The sequence below is a fragment of the Struthio camelus genome, chromosome 5 (genome assembly GCF_040807025.1).
Source record: "Struthio camelus isolate bStrCam1 chromosome 5, bStrCam1.hap1, whole genome shotgun sequence".
Lineage (NCBI taxonomy): Eukaryota > Metazoa > Chordata > Aves > Struthioniformes > Struthionidae > Struthio > Struthio camelus.
The window spans coordinates 7,610,438-7,628,895 of record NC_090946.1 but is presented as its reverse complement, the minus strand read 5'-3'; the positions used below and the strand labels follow the sequence as shown (position 1 = coordinate 7,628,895).

At 49.0% G+C, this 18,458-nt stretch overlaps 1 protein-coding gene across 1 annotated transcript; it reads left to right on the top strand.

Annotated features, from left to right (window-relative positions):
* Positions 1 to 13: 13 nt before the first annotated feature.
* On the top strand, positions 14 to 18,214 carry LOC104149775 (inner centromere protein A). The gene is made up of 19 exons (XM_068944500.1): positions 14 to 357; positions 683 to 796; positions 3,481 to 4,217; positions 5,401 to 5,452; positions 6,172 to 6,205; positions 7,416 to 7,515; positions 8,252 to 8,342; positions 9,450 to 9,585; positions 9,662 to 9,796; positions 10,424 to 10,435; positions 11,063 to 11,172; positions 11,588 to 11,699; positions 13,110 to 13,220; positions 13,570 to 13,700; positions 13,905 to 13,983; positions 14,957 to 15,064; positions 15,324 to 15,434; positions 17,140 to 17,296; positions 17,880 to 18,214. Exons 1-19 carry the CDS (start codon positions 221 to 223, stop codon positions 18,083 to 18,085), a joined length of 2,673 nt encoding a protein of 890 aa, XP_068800601.1. The 5' UTR covers positions 14 to 220; the 3' UTR covers positions 18,086 to 18,214.
* Positions 18,215 to 18,458: the final 244 nt, after the last annotated feature.

Sequence of the window (18,458 nt, the reverse complement as noted above, 5' to 3'; positions counted from 1 at the left end):
TATGCGGTGAGGCGCGGCCTGTGCCTGGGCGGGAGCTGCCTCCCCTCAGGGAGGGCGGGAGGGAGGCGGTTGGGTCTCCTCGGCGTCGAGGCCGGGCTCCTCAGGGCGCCTCGGCCTTGCCCTCGTGCCTGGGCTCTGAGGAGGAGTGTGGCGGGCCTGTTCTGGCTTTGGGGTGCCAGTGCCTTTTCCCCCCCCTGCCCTGCTGTGTTTTAGGCAGGCCATGGCGGAGGCTGATGGCCCCAGGCGGCTGCTGGAGGTGTGTGGGCAGAGGCTCTCCAGGTTCCTCCACGACGCCAAGCACAAGCACTTGGCCTGGCTGCAGCAGGCTGAGGAGCAGGGCATGAGGCTGCTGGATAGGTAGGGGCTGCCCTCGGAGCTGGCCTCTTTTCCCTCTCCTAAAAAAAAAAGCTCCCTGTTCTCAGCACTTTCAGCTTCCGTTCTCCTCCTGTAAGCTTAATCCACGTGCCCTGGTGGCCTGCTGTGAGGAAAGTAGTGTTGCCAAGTGGTTTGGTGTGTTGTGTGCCTCTGTTTGGGACCTTGGTGGCTGTTGCACCTCGTTCACCTGTTTCTCACCCAGCTGGCCTCCTTGAGCGTGTGTTACTTTGCGGATGGCCTGGTTGGCGGGTGGGGAGCAAGGGAGGGGAAGGCCATCTTGTCTTTCTTGCGTTTGCCTGCCCAACAGCAACTTTGGGGCCGAACCTGAGTTAGTGCCCAAAACGCCGTCGCAGAGGAGGCGTCCCAAGAAAAGGCAGTCCTCCTCTCTCAAAGATGAAAGCAAGGAGCCAACCAGGAGGAGGTAGGTGGGTCGGTTCATGTTCTGGCTCTGCTGCGTGGCTGTAACCTTCAGCAAATAGGAAATGAAAAATAAACTTTTAAGGGTGGAACAAATTGAATTGTAACCCCCCCCCCCAAAAAAAAAGCTAGTTTATTTTCCTGAGTTAATAAATATACTTAGATATGACCTATCTAGTTCCAAAATAGGTCAACTTTATGTGTTTGTTGTGAATGTTTGGAAGACAGTTGCTGGGTTTCCTTCACTTTCCTTTTTTTCTGGTTAGAAACAAAGAATAATAAATGTTTGTCTCTATTTTCTCATTTGTTTGGGGTTTTTTGTTAGGTTACTTGATTTTTCCAGCATGCCTTGTGGCCTGAGGTCGCTCCTGGTGTTCACACCCTGAATCTTTGTATTGGTGCCTGAGAACCTGTGAATGGAACTTGTTACCGAATATGTACAAAAATGCCTTGTCTCCTCTGTCATATCAGTCACTAGAAAACAAACTAAAACTTACTATATGGAAGACCTGCTTATCTTGGGGGGTGAGGGAACCGTCCTCTCGACGACAGTTGTCTGCAAATGGATGCAGAGGCAAGATGATGTTGGGCAAGATTTAACTGCAGGTATAATCGGGGATGGCTTTGATGCTAAATAGCTTGCCTGATGCCACTGCTTTGTAGTAACTAGCTGTACGTCTGCCCATCTCCTGGTCTGTGGCAAGGTAATTAAGGTAACCTTCCCCTCAGGGAAGAGTGTGCTATGATCTGAGAGTAGACACGGAGACAATCACTGCAGTGTGACCAAAACCTACTGATCCGACAGGCATTAGTAAGCTGTTTGTGGTTGTAAGGCACTGAGAATTTGATAACCATGGTGAAAAAGCCCACAGGAGTTGGGCAGGAAGGGTTAGAACTGTAAGATTGTCAAAAACAAGACATGGAGGATGGGGAGAAGAGCAAGAATAGTAAGGAAGCGTGGGAAGTTCATGCATGCGTGTGGTTAAGGAGGGCAGGAGAGGAAAATGTTGAAGATCTAAATGGGGAGAGCTCTTAAAACATCCTGTTAGTTTCCAAGTCAAATGTGGCAGCTGGATTGCTCCTCTAAAGAAGACAAATCTTCCATACGTTTCTCCTCGTTTAAAGTTAGTTTTGCAAAAGCTCTCCTCCTGATAGGACAAAATGCCTAAAAGGATGGTGATCATTTGCCAACAGGAAGTTCATACTGAAGTTCAGCCCTTTGCACTATATCCTGTGGGGTCAGGCGACTGTTTTTCCATTGCTCTCTGTTCTGCTCAGTATGTCTTTTTTTTTTTTTAACACATTTCTTTGTGCGTTTTTAACTTCAGATTTCCCACTTAACAGTCGCTCCTTTTTGCTAGAGGTCAAAATAAGAAATTTAAGAGCCCAAGAGTGGACTGAGGGCAGCAGGTATCAGTTTGAATATTGGTTGCAGGACAAGTCACTGCCGGTTTTCCACCAGTGACCATGAAGCCTTGTTAATTTAGCTAGGTTATGACACAGTGGGCTTTCTTAGCCACGTTTTCCACCTGACGTGCACTTTCATGTTAGCTCTCTGTTGTGTTTTTTCTGATCTCCACCCTTTATGTAACTATCACTGGGTTTATTTGGCGCTGGAGGCTTTCTTTCTTTTGATTGTGCTGAAATCGTCCTTTGCTTTTTATATTGGTCCAGCTGATCTCCTCAACTTGCTGATCAAATGCATGGTTCTGTCCTCTCTTGGCGACTCAGTGCAGGCGAGCGGGATTTCATTGCCGGAGTTCCCCAAGCCTCTGCGTAACTAGTCAGGATTAACTGAAGCAACATAGCCGGAGAGAGTTACTGAGCCTGATATTTTTTCCCCTTAAATTACAATAACTTAAGAAACTTCTTAGAGTCGTAACTATACATGTACATTTTTGCTGTCTTCCTCTGGATTGCGCTGTCAGATACCGCATGTGTTGCGACATCGCTGTTTCCCAAGCTGATTGCAAACTCTGCATGTAGAGCAGTGAATGTTGTCTCAGTGCTTGGGCCCCTGCCTCCCCAGTGCTTATCTGTTTTACGCTGGGCAGTCTGCTAGAGAGCAGGGTAACCTGCTGTTCCTAGGCGAGATTTACTGGGGAGATTTCCACGTAAAATTGATCCTGGGAGACTGAGTTGTATAAACGTTCCTGCGAATCTTCAGCCCAAAATTCCTTCCTGTCTGGTTGTGCTGTGTGTATTTTGTTCAGGGCAAACAGGATGGGTTAAGTTGTACCTGTCTGAACATACTGTCCCCTAATGTCAGCCCCAGCTGGGGCTGAGGGTTACTCTGTGCACAGAGCAGTGAGCGTCCCGGTACCTCAACCGCTGCAGTTTACGTCCATGTGATACAACCTTTATTTGTGAGTAAATCCAGCATGCCAGGCTGAAAGCGGGCATGGTTGCAGTAAGACTATATATGTCCTATGGCACAGAACGGTAACATCAAGTAAAAACATCTTGCAGGCTGTGGGGAGCAGTAACTTCTGAATTGTTGCAGCTAAACCTGCCAGAGCACATCTGGGAGCTCACATGGTTGATTGAACTGTGATAAAAGGGGGGGAGGAGGGGGCAGAGGGAGGAAGCCAGTCGGCTCATTTTGAAATTTGTCTCCTCTTTGCTCCAAAATCATTTGGGAGTGGGAGATTTCTGCATCACTTGATAACGTTATTGTTTTTATCTAAGGTTGTCCAGAAGGAGAAGCAGCGTCAAGCTAGTGTCTTCCAAGCCAGGTTGCCAGAAACGCCACAGCAAAGAGCAACCCCCGAACCCCAGCAGTCTGGGGGAAGAGGTGTCCACACCCGACCCTGCAGTAGGGTCTCAGGCCAGGGTTAAAACAGAGCTTCCAGCACCGCCAGTGGCGCTGACTGGGAAATGGCCAGCAGAAGCGCAAGTTCCAGTGGCAAAAATGGATTGTAGCGACTTCCCTCAGGTCGAGTTAGGGAAGGGAGACAGGGCCAATATAGGACGTGGGGCCGGTAAGGCTGTCGCAGGAGAGCGATTGCCCACGGGGGCTGGAGTTACTGAGCTGCCTGATGTGTCATCTGTCACTGTGGTCCCTGGTGGCCAGACAGCAAGGGAGGGGGAAGAGACCCCCGGAAGAGGAGCAAGTACCTCCACTCCCAAGGCTGCTAGAAATGGAGATCCTGCCACAGACCAAGGAAAGTGGTCTCCTCAAGGCCTAGAAAACGTGCTTTTCCGGGACTCTGACAACAAAATGACCGCTATGAGAGCCAAAACACGCCGTTGCTCTGGGCGCCGAAGCTTTGTGGGTGGCCCCCACAAAGGCTGTAGGTCCTCCTTGGCAGAAAAATATTCACTGGCCAGCAAAAGAGAGAGCATGATCCGGAGATCTATCAGCAGGGCCATTTCAAAGAAGGCAGCAGCTCGAGAATCATCCTCTGCCTCCAGCAGAGTGAGCTGTAAGTTCCTTTCCACTGTTGAGTATGCTGGTTTGGCCAAATCAGCTTTTCAGCTTTGATGTGGGGAGCAGGCAGCTGTGGAGCTGCTCATCTGTATTAACATCTCTGGCTCCTGGTCTCCTCAGCAATAGGCCTCATGGCTTCCACTTGTTTAGGGTGTGATCTTGAGGCCCTCACTTGCTGTCAGACCAAGTCTCGGGCTGTGCTTTGTCTGCTTTGCTGTAGTGAGTGAGGGGCCCACCTGCAGGGGCATGGGGACTGGAGGCTGCTTCCCATAGTCTGCAGATGGCCGAAAAAGTGAGAGGGGAAAAGGAAAATGCGATCTGACTTGTTCTAGCTATGTGTGCAGTTTGGCCACTTAACAGGTTGATCTGAGCAGGCTATTGCATTCCCTTGGGAGGGGCTTTAATCCAAGTGCCTTCTGCCAACTCTTAAAAAAAATCACTGCAGAGACTGAATGTCTCCACTCTACGAGATTTGGCTGAAATTGGCAAAGGAGCTTAAATGTCTTTTTGGGTGAAGATAGAGTAATGGGACTGAGAACCAAACAGCACAATCATCTGAGGAAACAAAATTTGGAGATTCAGGCTATTCTTGGTAGCACTGAATAGCCAATATTCCGTGCCCTCGCTGCTCCTTGGGAGGTTTTGCTGTTCGGACTTTTCGAAATCATTGCTTCTGAAGACAGACTAGCTTCTAATAAGGCACTAATGCCTTTGGTATTTAGTTTTGTCAGCTTTGAGTCACGCTGCATGTGGGCATTTGTTATAACAGTTTCAGCTAAGTGGTGTTATGGGCGGGGGGGGAGGGTGAAATCAGCCAAAATCCACCAAACCTCTGCATAAGACTGTGTAGGGAGGCAGAAGCAGAAGTCAGTTGACTTTGAAATGATGTCTGTGTGACACAGGCACGAGCATGTTTGTGTAGCTGGAGCAGTCTGCAGACAGAGGAGGTGCTCTTTCAGTTCTGTGCCTTCCCAGCCTACAGCAGTTTGACAGTGACACCCGAAGGAGGGTGGCAGAGCTGGTGTGGAAAGCTGAGATGCGCAATCATTATGTTCCCTGGAAGGAGCCTGCCCAGAGACCTGGGCTCTGAGCTCTACCACACGCGAGTGGCTGCTGTTGGGAAGCCTCAGAGTGAAATTCCCAAGTTAGTTAATGTTGCGTGTGCTTTTCTCCCTCAGGTCAAAGCTCCGCGGAGGTATTTGTGGAAGATGATATGAGCAGCAGCATGAGGTGAGGTCACCCTGTAAAGCAGGCAGGAAGAAGCCACAGCAAACCTGTCAGGGAACCCATATGGGTCACTGCTATGTTACAGATCTGAGATTTATTTTAATTGACTGTTTTGGGTGATGGTGTCACTTGGGGCTGGTCGATATTCAAAGTTTGTGTTAGGCACAGCCCTTCCTTGTCAGAAGAACGTTTGGAGTACAGTGAGGTTGATCGCTGCAGAGTCCAGCCCTATGCCAGAAGGCCTGGGAGGCTGATAGAAATGCCTCTGCCTGGTGTTGGCTGAAGCCATGTGAATTCTTTTGTGGGATTACTGGCGGTTACCGGCCTCTGGATGCCCTGTGGCACTGGAAATTAGCCTGTGATATGACTTGAAGGGACAGATGAAACTGAGGCTCATGGAGCATCCTTTTTGCCTACTATATGAAAGCCCTGCAGAAGGGGACAAACCTCACTAGTGCGTTGCTCAGCCATGCAAAGCAATGGTCCATCAGAATTTATTGCGCCGCCCGTGTTTGGCCTCGCTGAAACAGGCTTGTGCCTCTCCTTGGAAATACTTGCACTTGCCTGTATTTCCTTGGCTCCAGTGTGTTAGCGCCGTTGTACTTTTACTTGTAACTCACTCTTCTGATTGTTGTCATCTTAGAGAGGCCCCAAGGGCAAAGTAGTGTTTTTGTCTATTTCAGAGGCAATTGAAATAATTAAAACGGCCCTTCTTTTTACAGACCTGAACTGGAACTGAACCCCCAAAGTGAAAAGGTAAGTCTGTCTTGTGCTCCCAAGCAGCTCACCTGCTGGCTGCCCGTACGTAATCTTGCCTGCCAGCTCCTGAGTTAACACCTTTTGCTGAGCAGTTGGACGCTTTGCCATGGAAGCGGAAAACGTGGCCGAAGGATTATTCTGTCACATCTCTTCACCTTAAATGAAGGCGCTGCTGAGTTGGACAGCGCGGCTCCTCTATCGTTTGGACAGCTAGTTCAGCCGGTTAGCTCACTGGCTCCTGGTGGTCAGAGACCTTTTGTACCTTGGTAAGGCCTCTTAAAGATGGACTGTTTGGAGGAGCTTGGCCAGGTTCCTAGGTTTTAGTGTGCTTTTGCCTGTCAGCTGGGCATGGTGATTGATTGTGTGTGTGTTCTTAGCTTGTCTTTGCTGCGTGGCTGGTTTGAGCTACAAAAATCAGGAGGACAGTTCAAGTTAAGGTGCTTTGCTTGGCCAGTGAGGCTACGTGCACATGAAGCTAGCGTAAGCCAGTAGTGCTACCAAGACAAAGGAACCCATCCCTTCCTTTGAGCTGGCAGAAATGTCTTGATCCAGCTTAGGTGAGAGTTAACCCAGCAGAGAGGCTGGCTCTGTCTGAGATGAGCTCCCTGGTGCAGTTCAGAAGTGTCCAGGGCAGGGGGAACGGGCAGCAGTAGCTGATGTCCACTTAGCGAGTAGGGGAAGGCGTGAACTGTATGCACACGCAGGCAGCCTGGTAACACAGTAGGATGCTGTGCTGCGGTGACCTTGTTCTTTGTACTGCTGTGAACGTACCTTAGGGGTATCTAAAGTTCCTAATGGTGTCATAACCTGAGACACTTTGAACAGACTTATCTTTCTTTTAAGACTCAGGTATCTGTAGTTTGAAAATCACTATCTCCAAGGTGCGTAGAAGCTGCCTGTCACCCTTGAAGTGCATCGACTTCAGAGTCCAGGTTGAGCAAAGTGAAGTATCCTGCTCTGTGAGAGAAGTGCTGAGCAAATGTCGTCTTTCCTGCAGAGGCTGGTGTTTTATGAGCAGATCCTTGTCACTGAAATGAGTCAGCCAGTTGACATATATGCAGCACAGCTCTGACAGAGGAGCGATCCCTGGCCTAGCAGCAGGAGTATGGTCAGACGTGGCTGGCTTTTCCAGGGCAGCAAGGTTCATGGTAGCCTTGTTCCTTTGGAGGAACCATGCTAAAAGAATGCCTCTTTCCTTCTCCTACAGATTCCTGAAAACTTCCTTGCTTCAAGCAAGAGTATGCAAGCTGCCAGCCCTCCTGCACAGCACTTCCCTCCCCCTGAGCAGCAAAGAGGGAATAATGAAGGTAACGTTGATCTGGTCTTGCTTGCCTTTTCGTGAAGCCACATACATACAAGCCACAGGGTCAATATGAGAGTTTGTGGAAAAGCTGGGACTTGCGTGGAAACAAAACTACCTCTGATCAATCAAGGTTATTATTCAGAGACACTTGATCTCCAGAGAGCACAACATCTATGCTATTGGATCAAGCAAGGACCTCTTGTAAATACGTCCAAGCCTTGAAACAGATGTTTTCTAGTCAGACATCGCTGAGCGTAATGAATGAGTAGGGACATTTTTGAAGGAGATTACTGGTAGGCCTGAAGTCTTCCAGGTAGCGGAATGTTGTGTTACAGCACCTTGACATCCCTCTCCCTCCTTGAGCTTACATAGTGTAAGGGATTACAGGTCCTCTTTATTTGATGCCTCTCAAAGCAAAGAGAGAGAGATCTTTAAGCTTTTTGTTTATTTCCTATGGAAATTGCATAATCCCTTAAGAAGCTGTAGCTGGAGTAGAAGAAAGTAGCAAGAGTCTTTTTGGTGAGATAAGTTGTGCCTATTCAGAAGGATGCGTGCAAGGTACATATACAGCACTAGCATATAAGGCAGTCGTGTCGTCAGAGTTTCTCCTTTCTCAGTACAGTTTCGTTCTGTGGGGCTCGGCACGCGAGAGCTGGAGATAAGAGTCAGACCTTTGCTGCAGGATGCCTTGTATATGGTGCTAACTACAGTTTTTGGTTTCCCCCCCCCCTCCCCCACAGGAAGCTATGTAAATACAAATAGCGAATCCCAAAAGGAGAACCAGGAGCAACCCCACAGTGCTGAGTTCCAGGAGAAACCCTCACGCATCTGGTAGGAGGCATTTGCAGGGAGGAGGAATGAGCTGGGGTGGTCTGGAAGGACTTAGACCTGGCCTTTTAAGTGACTTGGTTGAAAGCTTTGCCTGTCTCTCCTCCTCCCACCCCCTCAATGTAATTTTGAAATCTGCTTTGGTCAAATCTTTGTGTTTTGGGCTTTCCTTATGGCTTCTTGAGCCTTGTTTAGGGCTAGACTCGGATCCTGGCTTGGAGAGCAGACGCTTCAGGTTACGTACAAAACAGCAAAGTTGGCTAGGAAAGCGCTGTTAACTCGCAGCTTAAATGTGATTCTCTGGGTGGTACTTAAAGGGGTGGCTTGGGAGTGGTTTTGGAAGGCAACACCAGTAGATGACTCATCTGTTTATTTTTGTGTGGTGCAAGTGTCTGGAATACCTGACTTCCTCACTGCCTGTGTTATTAGTGTTTTGTGTGAGATTTCTGCTACCTTTAGCTTTGTCCTCAATCTCCTGTCCCTTTGGGTTTTGCCAGGGTGAATTTGCTGCAGGCAGTGGGTAGGAAGGGGAGTAGCAGTAACCTCTGTTCTCCTGTGGATGCTCCGCACTGTGCGATGGTCAAGCTGGGCAGCCTTCCTCCGAAGTGCAGCTGCATTGAGCGCAGGCTGTGCCATGAAGCAGTGTCCCCTGTTTTTTCCCTGGAGTCAGGATGCAAGCGGAGATGGTTCTGACACGGGTAAACCTGCGTGTCTGAAGCATCTATAAGGCAAATGAAACCCTGTCAGTGAGGTGTGCTAGGCTGTCTAGCCTAGGTGGTTTATGTCCTTCTCGTTAATACCGGATGTAACAAAGATCTCTTGCTTGCTGGGAATCAGAGTGGGGAGTGGGAGTGTGGGTGTGATGTGGTGTATTACTGCTCTGGAAGTTGGCTGTTCCTCTGCCAAGCTGTCACGTGCCTTTCCTGTCCTCTGTTCTGAGTGGATGGTTCGCCACAGACTGGGCTGGTGAGTCTGTAGGAGGCTCAGGTCCTCTGGTGGCAACAACCAGGCGGAGCGAACCGTGGAAGTAAATGCTTTTGGCAAGGCTGGGGAATGTGTTTGCTTAGGCTGGTGATGGCCACCTAACGTGCCTCTTCCTAATGCCATCAGGACGAGAAGCTATAAGCAAGCAATGGGTGTTATGTGGGACGGGCAGCAGCAAGGGGGTCGTGCCCTTTCCCCTTTGGATGACAAGTGTCTGAATTCTGCAAACCAGACTGCATCTTCTGCCTCTCCAGCTAGCAAGGTGAGTGGGTGCCGTAGTCCTCCTTTGCCAGCCTTTCCCTGGCGGTTACTGACTTGCCTCTGTCCTTTCCTCTTAGGTTGTTCGTCCATTGAAAAACTTTTTGCAAGCTGTTCAGAGAAACCAGCTACTCGCGAGCCCGGGGTCCACAGGACGTGGGGGCATCATAAGGAATTTCATCAAACGCAACACTCCCACCCGACCTGATCTTAAGGTGTGTCAGAGTCCCACCTTGCCTTGCAGAGCTGGAAGGGGGGGGCAGGTGTCAAGTTTTGGGGAGTGGCAGGAGGGACTGTTTGCTTAGAAACACATAAACACATTGTGGGTTCTGTCTGCTATCATGGATCAGTGCAACTCCTAATAACAAATTGGCCTCACACGTCCTACTTCAGCCTCCCCAGGGAGGGAGGCTGTTGTCCACAAACACTGTCACTGACTTATTTTTTAGCACCAATCCTCAAACCGTTGTCAGATGCAGAGAAATCTCAGCTGGTCTGCTGAGATTTCTGCTGTCTATGGTCAGCAGAAACATCTTGTGTTGTGGGACTATTGAATCCTGAGGAAATGGAAAGCTCTTCTCTGTGCAGTGGGCATCTGCTCTTTTGTGCAGCGTACTTGGCTGCTGCTGGGCTGGGATACAGGCAGTGTGGTGTCTGGTAGTGGGTTTCCTGTCCACATGCTGGTCAGGAACTGCTGCTGCGAACAGGCTTGGTGCCCTGTGAAGGGGGGTGCTAGTATTGTTTCCAAAGCCTTAATCGCTATTGCATGTCTTTTTTTCCCCTTCTTTTTTTCCCCTTCTCTGTCTCCTTCTCTCTCTCTCTCTTTCTCCCTCTCTCCACAGGGAGACTTTGTCGTAAGTACTGATACCCTTAACCACAGGGGCTGGAAAATTGTAAGGGCTGTACTTCTTGCATCACAGGCACTGGTATCTCTTTCCCCTTGCACGGGCATCCCTGGAGCCCTTCTGTTCTCTCCCCAAGAATGTAAACTGGCCAGGCCGGTGGTGAGGTGGCAGGATCTCTTTGCAGGTGTTCTGGCACTGGGAACTGCTAAGAAACCTTTTGGCCTTTAGGCCCAAGACTACTTGCGCTGGGCACCTTCTCTTCCTATTCTCCCCACTGCTGGTATAGGTACCACTGTCCCAGACAGGAAATGTTTGCTACAGATCATCTACTGCAGCGGTGTGCTGGCTGATTTCCTTGCCTGAACAGATCCTCCACAGTAGGTTACGCTGAAGGGCTAAGATGTTTCCCTCCCAAACCAGATGACTCTTCTGCTGTAGTTGAATAAGCATTGTTGCCAGACCTGCACTCTCTCTTCCCTAATATTCACCTCCCGTTCCAGTGAGTGGGTGACTATAGCTCTGACAGTGACTTCTTTGTTTAGCAGGCTGCCTAGCCTCTAGCTGCCTGTGCACAAGCAGCCTGAGAGTAGAAACAGGCCCCAGCAATTGGTATAGTATGAACTCATCTCCCTCCAGGAGAAGGAGCGGCAGAGACTAGAAAGCCTCAGGAAGAAGCAGGAGGCTGAGGAACAGAGGAAAAAGAAAGTGGAGGAGGAAAAGAGACGGCGGCAGGCAGAAATGAAACAGTGAGTTGGGTCTCTTACCTCCTGCTCCTTCCATGGTTTAGCACAGAATTGTTTTGGAGGCCTTTCCTGCCAGGCAGACAGCACTCTTGTATTGTCCTCTTTGCCTCCCACTTGGAAGGACCGTTCTGCAAGTGATGCTCCCTGGGCACCACTGCTCACGGCTAGCCGCAGAAAGAACGGCATCGGTGCAAAGCACCTACTGATGTCTGCTGAACGTAGTCCGGGTGTGAGCTTAGGCTAGGCTCAGTCAAAGCAAGTCGAGCAAAATGATGGTTGCCGCATGGTACTAGAAAGCTCCCATGCTAGAGAATGAGCCACGAGCCCCAGTTACCATGGCAAGTCCTTGTGCCTTGCATCATCCTCTATGCCAGAGCAGACAAAGCTAAGAAGCCCCTCTTGCACATGTGTTGCCCAGGAAGAGGGAAGAGCGTCTAAGGAAGGCGCTGCAGGCTCGGGAGCGGGTGGAACAAATAGAAGAAGAAAAGAAAAAGCGGATGGAACAGAAGATCTTGCAGAATGATGAAAAGGTAAGCCTGAGCAAGCTTCAGACCAATCGGGACAATGATGTCTGCTCCTGGTGAGCAGTGAGACTGAGAGGGTGCAAACAGGCCACTAGTTTGTCACAGGTGTAATAAGTGCAAGCACAGGGTTGCTGCTGACGGTGACTAATCAGGTGGTGGGTAAGCCTGCCTCTAAAACAGACTCTTGAGATCCTCTGCTTGGTAAGAGGAGGCTATGTGTTCTCAAACCTCTGCAGTGGCTCTAAATATTCCTGTTCTGACCTGCAGTGTTGATGGTGCTCCGCATTCAAGGAATGTGGCAGCATCTCTTGTCTGTGTGTCTTGTGAACCGGCACTGCAGGTGAGACGGCATTATTCAGCCGCAACACACTTAGAGCAAGTGAGTCAGTCGCACGAAGCGATAGCCACGCAGCAAGGCCGCAGTGCTTGTAGGGGGTTGCAGAAGTGTGGCAGGAAAGAATAGCTACCAGGCAACTAAGGGAAGCTCCTGACTGTTAGACATGTTGGTGGCTCTGTGCGTATTTGGATTGTGCTTCCTTTTAAAGCCTTGCCTCCCTCTGTTTTGAGGGCAGGTGGAAGATGTAGAGCGTGCTAGGATCAGACGTGGCCGGCTGCACGTGGACGATGTCTGCTGCTGCTTTTGTACACCAGTGCAGCTTCTGCAGGATTGAGGGAGGCTGTGACTGACCTGGAGTCCCAGCAGCAGCTTGAAACACTGATGTTGGCTCAGGGCAGAGGGAACGAGCCCTCGGGCGAAGGATGGTGTCCGCTTGTGAACAACCCCTTCCCTTTCAAAAGGATTAGAATTGATGGGCTCTAGAGCTTTTGCTCGTTTTGGGAAGGGGCTAAAGTGATCTTTGGAAGGGTCAGCTTTAGAAAACGAAGGACCCAGTGCTCCTTTCAGCCTTTCCCAAAACCTGAGCAGTCAAAAGTACACACAGCCCTGGCTAATCTACTGCTGTGCACATGCTAACGCTTTTACTGGGACAGACAGCTCAGGTAAAGGAAACTTGTCTCTGTGACTCAGCCAGCCTTCATGTTCTCCATTCATAGTGCAGTTCAGCTCAGTCAGTAGAGAGCAGCGCTGCAGGCAAAATGGAAACGACGGTTTTGCTAGGTCCCCCTGTTCTGCAGAGAATCACTTAAAAGTTGGAGCATGTATTTTGGGGCTGGGTAATTGTCTGTGCTCTTTTTCTCCAGTCACTCCAGGTGATGGGCACCTCTTCACGTGACCCGTAGTAAGTGGTGGACTTGCTGCACGAGGCTGGTGCTAAATCCAATGCCCGTATGCACTTTGGGTGTTGGGTTCTCGGTCTGACTAAGACCTGATTAAGAGCACAGGCCTCAAACTTTAGAAGGTCTCCCAGTTCCCCCTTGTGGAAAAGGCCATGGAGCAGAGCTGTGTGGCTTTCTCAGGTGCGTCTCTCACAAGTGCGGGAAGAGAAAGCGGTAGAGGAAAGGAGCAAGAAGAAGCTATCGAAGAAGGCTGGAGAAGCTGATGCACGGAAACAGAAGGCGCTGAGGATGGTAAGAGCAACACTGGGTCCCTCCTGCATGCAGGAAAAAAAAAAAAAAGGAGTAGCGGGGAACCTGCACTGTTCTGCTTTGTGGGAGGAAGACAGACTGCTGCCAGGAGTTGCAGGGATTTGGGGGAATGAGAACATCAGTGATGCAAGATCTCTGTCTAGCAAGTTGGATGATGGGGTCACGTACAAGGGTAACTATGGGGGCAGAAAGGGAAGGCTGCCCAACTGGTGGGCAGCCGTGAAAGGTAAGGTTGAGATAAAACAAGTACAGGCTGTCTCAAATCGCTTGCCTCAAATCTTCCCATCTTTCCCCGCTTGAGTTGGAGGGTTACAAGGGTTTCCTTTTTCAGGAGGAAGATGAATTTGAGCAGCAGGAACTCCTGCAGAAAAGGAGAGAGGATGAAGTGAAAGAAAAGGGGAAGAAAGTCTTGGAGCTAAAGAATCTCGTAGAGCAGCGCCAGGTGGAACAAGTGAAGGAGAGGTATGACTTAGCCTGACCCTGCCCTGGGGGCAGGGGGACTCGGCAACAGGCAGGGCAAAGCAGGAGATAATAGTACTGCTGAAACTGGGAGACTGGTGTGAGTGTTTGGCTTTACCAAAGGTTTGGGGTGCTGAAGTAAGAAGCTGAGAGTGCAGGGGATGGTGGGTACTTTCCTCTTGACTAAACTAAAGTTTTGTTCCCCAGGGATTACAAACAACGAGGGAAGGAGAAGGCCCCCCCACCACAGCTGGAGTTGGCAGTGTTTACTGGAGAAAACATAAAGGTGGGGAGTTGAAGTGGTCTTGCAATGACTCCTCTCTTGGAGGCCAGTGAGGACTAGAATACTTGGGTTTTTTTTTCCCCCCCTTCGGGCTTGTTCTCCAAGCCCTATCTTACTGTTTAAGGTTTTAAAATTAACTGTTAAATTGTTTAGAGGAATGAATGTAATGTAATCCAACAACCAGCCAAACATGATGTTATTGTAAGGAGTTGGATTTTGTGCAAGAATGAGTTAACGCTATTGCTAAGATCAGAGTTAATTGGTTTTTGTTAACGAGTGAGCTTTCTCAGCCTTGTAGCCTTAGTATTGCAGAAACAAGATGAATGACAGCCATACAATGGCACTTTGAGGAACAGCTCCAAAAAACATTCACTGGTGCTTTAAAAACATCTTTTACTAATTTCCACATCTGTTTACTGTATAGGGATCGTGTGATCCCCATAACAAAACTTCAGGTATCATGGCTCACATAACCTCATTTGCACTTTGCGCACAAGGTTAGGAAAGAACGTTATGCCTTAGTCAAAGCTGCTTGTCTCAAAATATCACAGTACATGTTCTTTCTGCTCCTAACAAATTAACACAATCTCTTTTTTTTTGCCTTTCTTCTTTCTCAGTAAAAAATCAACCCCCCAAACGCTATCCATGTTAAGTATAAATTCTTCCTTCTGTATTCTCAGCGCTCTTATTCACTAGGCCGATGACTTTCGAACACCTATTTCTTCCTATATAATTTTAATGAAGGTCTGAATTCCTCATGTGCTGCCAGCAACTGGGTTGGAGTGAGACGTGACAAAGCTCTTCCAGATAAGAGAAGCTGAATGTAATTCAGAGCAACTGCAGCTCTGGCTCTCCTGTTAGCTATGCCCTGCCTTTCCCTCCTGAGGAGAGGAGAGTGGAAGAAGAAAATTCCTGGATAAAGTGGTTTGCTGAATAAGGAATTTATGCAGTGAAAAACTTTGGTGCTCTTTAATAGGAGGAAGAGAGCCCAAAAGACCTGTACCAGCTGCCTGGGCAGGAGACGAGAGGCAAGCAACCAGAATTCATTGCCACGGCTTCTAATACACGGCTCAAAGTGGTAAAGGTGAGTGTGGGTTCTGGAAAGTTTGCTGATAGAATCTGAGCAAAGACAGGAGTCCCTCTATCTGTGTGACTCTTGGTCTGTAACAAGATTTTTTTGATGTTATTAAACAAAATCCTCTAAGATCTTTCTGTGAAAGAGGAGAGTGACAGGCATGGGAGGCAAGGAGCCCCAGAAAATATGGCTCAATTCCAGAGGTAGTCTGGTTGTTTTCCTTGAGTGAACATGAATGAGGAATGTCTTGGTTCTTATATCTTAACAGGAGGAAGACAGTCTGCAGGAGCCTCAGCTGCATATGGGAGAGGAGAAAAAAAGCAAGCAACCAGAACTGATGACTGCTGCTTCCAGCACATGGCTGAGCAAAACTGTAAAGGTGAGGCTGGATTCCAGCAGAACCCTCGAATAAAACAGGTCTGTGGTGCCTAACTGGCTTCTGTGCGTTGGCGTCAGCCTGCGGATTTGTTAATAGGCAGTGATGGAGGAGAGGAGCAGGAGATAAACCCCAGCAGCCTACACTAGAGGATTTCAGCAGGAGCCTTTGCAGAGTGAGGCTGGGGAAGTCCTTTTTGGGCACTTGGCTGAGTGCTCGGTACAGGGGAACCTGAAGGAAAAGCAAAATGCTTCGTCTTTGAAAAGATGTTAGGAAATCACCACATGATGGCAGCACATCATGAGGCGTCCAGGTTAGCCTGCAGCACCGGTAGTGGCACCGGTAGTGGCACGGTAGCAACGCTGATTCAGGCCTCCCTGTTAAATCTGGCTCTTGAGCTGCTTGCCTCCTCAGAAGGAGGCTTGAATTGGAGCCACTCGGGCATGAAAACTGGAAGGGTGGGGGGGAAAAGGCTGCTCCAAGAACCAAACAGCCCTGAGTACTGCTTCTGTCACGCTCCCCTTCCTGGACTCTCTTGCCCTGCGACTGACTGGCACCTCTTCCTGCTGGAGTTCTCCGTTCTGTGGCTTAAGTCAGAGCTTTAGAGAACGAAAACCAGATCTGTCATGAAACACGTGGAAGAATTTGAGTGGGGGACCCACGCATGAAAAAGCAGCGTACCTAGAGATGCATCTAAGGCTTTTCTTCAAGAAACAGAGAAGGGGAAAGGGGTTAAAAAGACTGATAAAGCAGCCGAGCACCATGACAGTTCTTTGCCTATATACAAATGTGTGTGGACTTTCTCTGCATTCCCTTGTTCCTGTATTAGACTGAATGTTAAGAACACCGCAGAATTAGGGTTGCCTTCCTGGTCTGTCCTCTGGTCAGCACCCCTAAGCCCGTCTGTACTACAGATGACTGTCAGGTCATCTAGTCGTCCCTGTTCCCCACCACAAATCCAGGAGGTCCCTCCGAGCTTTGCCTTGTGCTCTTCTGACCTGCAGCTTTAAAGTAAAATGGAGTCCTGGCTTTTTCATGGCAGGGTACTGGCTGGCTTTTCCTTACAGCTTGGAAGCTGTGTGGTGGGCAAGGAGCTGTTTCAGTTTTGCTGTTTGCAGTCCCTGCTGCAGTACACAGTCCTGCACTGCTTGTTGGCTTTCAGGGAGGCTGTGGTTTCAAAGCAGGGATCGGCAAAAGGGCCAAGAGGGATTTGAGCACAGCTGGGTTTTACTGGAAACCTCAGCCCAAATTATCTGCCAAGTAGGAATATTACATATATTCCAGTTAGTGCGTAGGTCAAAGGCTTCCCATGCACAAATGTGTGACTCTTCTGGCTCTGTTTTTGAGCCGGGGATGAAAAAGAGTGCAAATGTGATGCATCTGCTCAAATTCTACTGTCAGCTCGTTTCAGGCCACCTTCCCTCTAGGGTAAAGTTCATTGCGCAGCATATAGCTCTGGGAACTTACCTCTGACTCGTGATTCGTCCTCCTTGTGCAGGCATTGCTTAGACACCTTAACAGCCTCCTTCTGTGAAAACTGGGGTCTTGAGACAGTCTGTTTGTCTGCTATTGCCAGAGCCTTGAGGCACCCACAAAGGGTCAGACTGCGCAGGCCTGGCTGCAGCCCCCTGGCAAGCCCAGCCCCCTCCTGTCAGGGACTGCAAGGCAGTGCTTTTGGCTCTAATGAATGTTTTCTCTGTGGTTTCAGAAATCTATCTCCACATCCTGCTTAGGGCCACCAAAGGGCTCCAAGGGGTCCAGGTCCCCCAAAGTAAGTGAAAATAATTATGGGATGGATCTGAACAGTGACGACTCCACAGATGATGAGAATGAACCCCGGAAGCCTGTCCCTGCCTGGGCTGATGGTAGGTGCAGAGTTTGGTTCTGCTTGCTTTAATTCCTCCTCTAGGAAGGTGGAGCTTTCCAGATCCTCTCAGTGCAATTTCAGCTTCCCTGAAGCGCAGCCTGGGAGTGTGCAAGTCTTCAGCAGTGCTGGCAGCTGCTGACTTTGAGTGATGAGGGGGACTGGCGCTGTTTTCTTGCACATGTTGTTTTCTTGCACACGCTGTTGTGTTGAAGTTAAACCCAAGTCCTCTGTGCCCGTGTCTGGATCCAAAGAAGCTCACTGCAATAAGGTAGCCCACTCTCCTGAAGGAAACCAAGGGGTAGTGGATTTGGGATGCTTCTAGTGCAAAGAACTGACTTAAAAATGAGCGATGAGCACTGTTGATACCCCCATCTTCAGGCTGGGTTCTGTGTGAAGGTGTGCAGAGCTTTGCAGTGAGCAGGAAGACTGTATTAATCTCACTTTCTACACAGGTTTTAAGTTTTTTCAGGCATGGAATGAGAAGGGTAACAGTTCTGGGAGTTCTAAGGGGAAGGGTTCCTTAAGCAGAGCGCTGAGAGCTTAGTTATGAGTCTACTTCCCTGATATGGTTGTTTTTATAGGGTTTCAGCTTAATCAAGCTATTTTACACCAGTACTATCACCCAGTGAATGTTGACCAGCTCTTTGGGTTAATTGCAAGCCCTAAACTGGAGGATATTTTTGGCAAGAACAAGCCTCGATACTTCAAACGCACCAGCTCAGCAGTTTGGCATTCCCCACCTGGGACAAAACCTGCATGTGGCACGTCTTGCATCTTCAAAAACTGAGAAAAGGCTAAGTGTGTCTCTTCTCTCTATATGGCATATCAGTTTGTTTTCCTAGCATACAGCATATTTCAAATTTTAATCCTTTATTTTATATGAAAATAAAAATATTAAATAAAGTCCTGTTGCCCTAAACGCTCCCTCATCAGCGTTCATCTTTCTCTTTTTCCGTACCACTGTGCTGCTATGCTATTTCTGGACAGCTGTAGTTGGTGTGCTTTGAGATCGATGGCTGTGGTTTCTGCAAGTGACGGTACAGACATTTGAAGACACGGTATTGCCCCTGACTTAGTCTGTCAGGTTATTTGCAGAATCTAAACCTAGAAAGCTGTGAAATCGTTGATTCTTAAAATCAACGTGTGCGTGTAATGTTTTC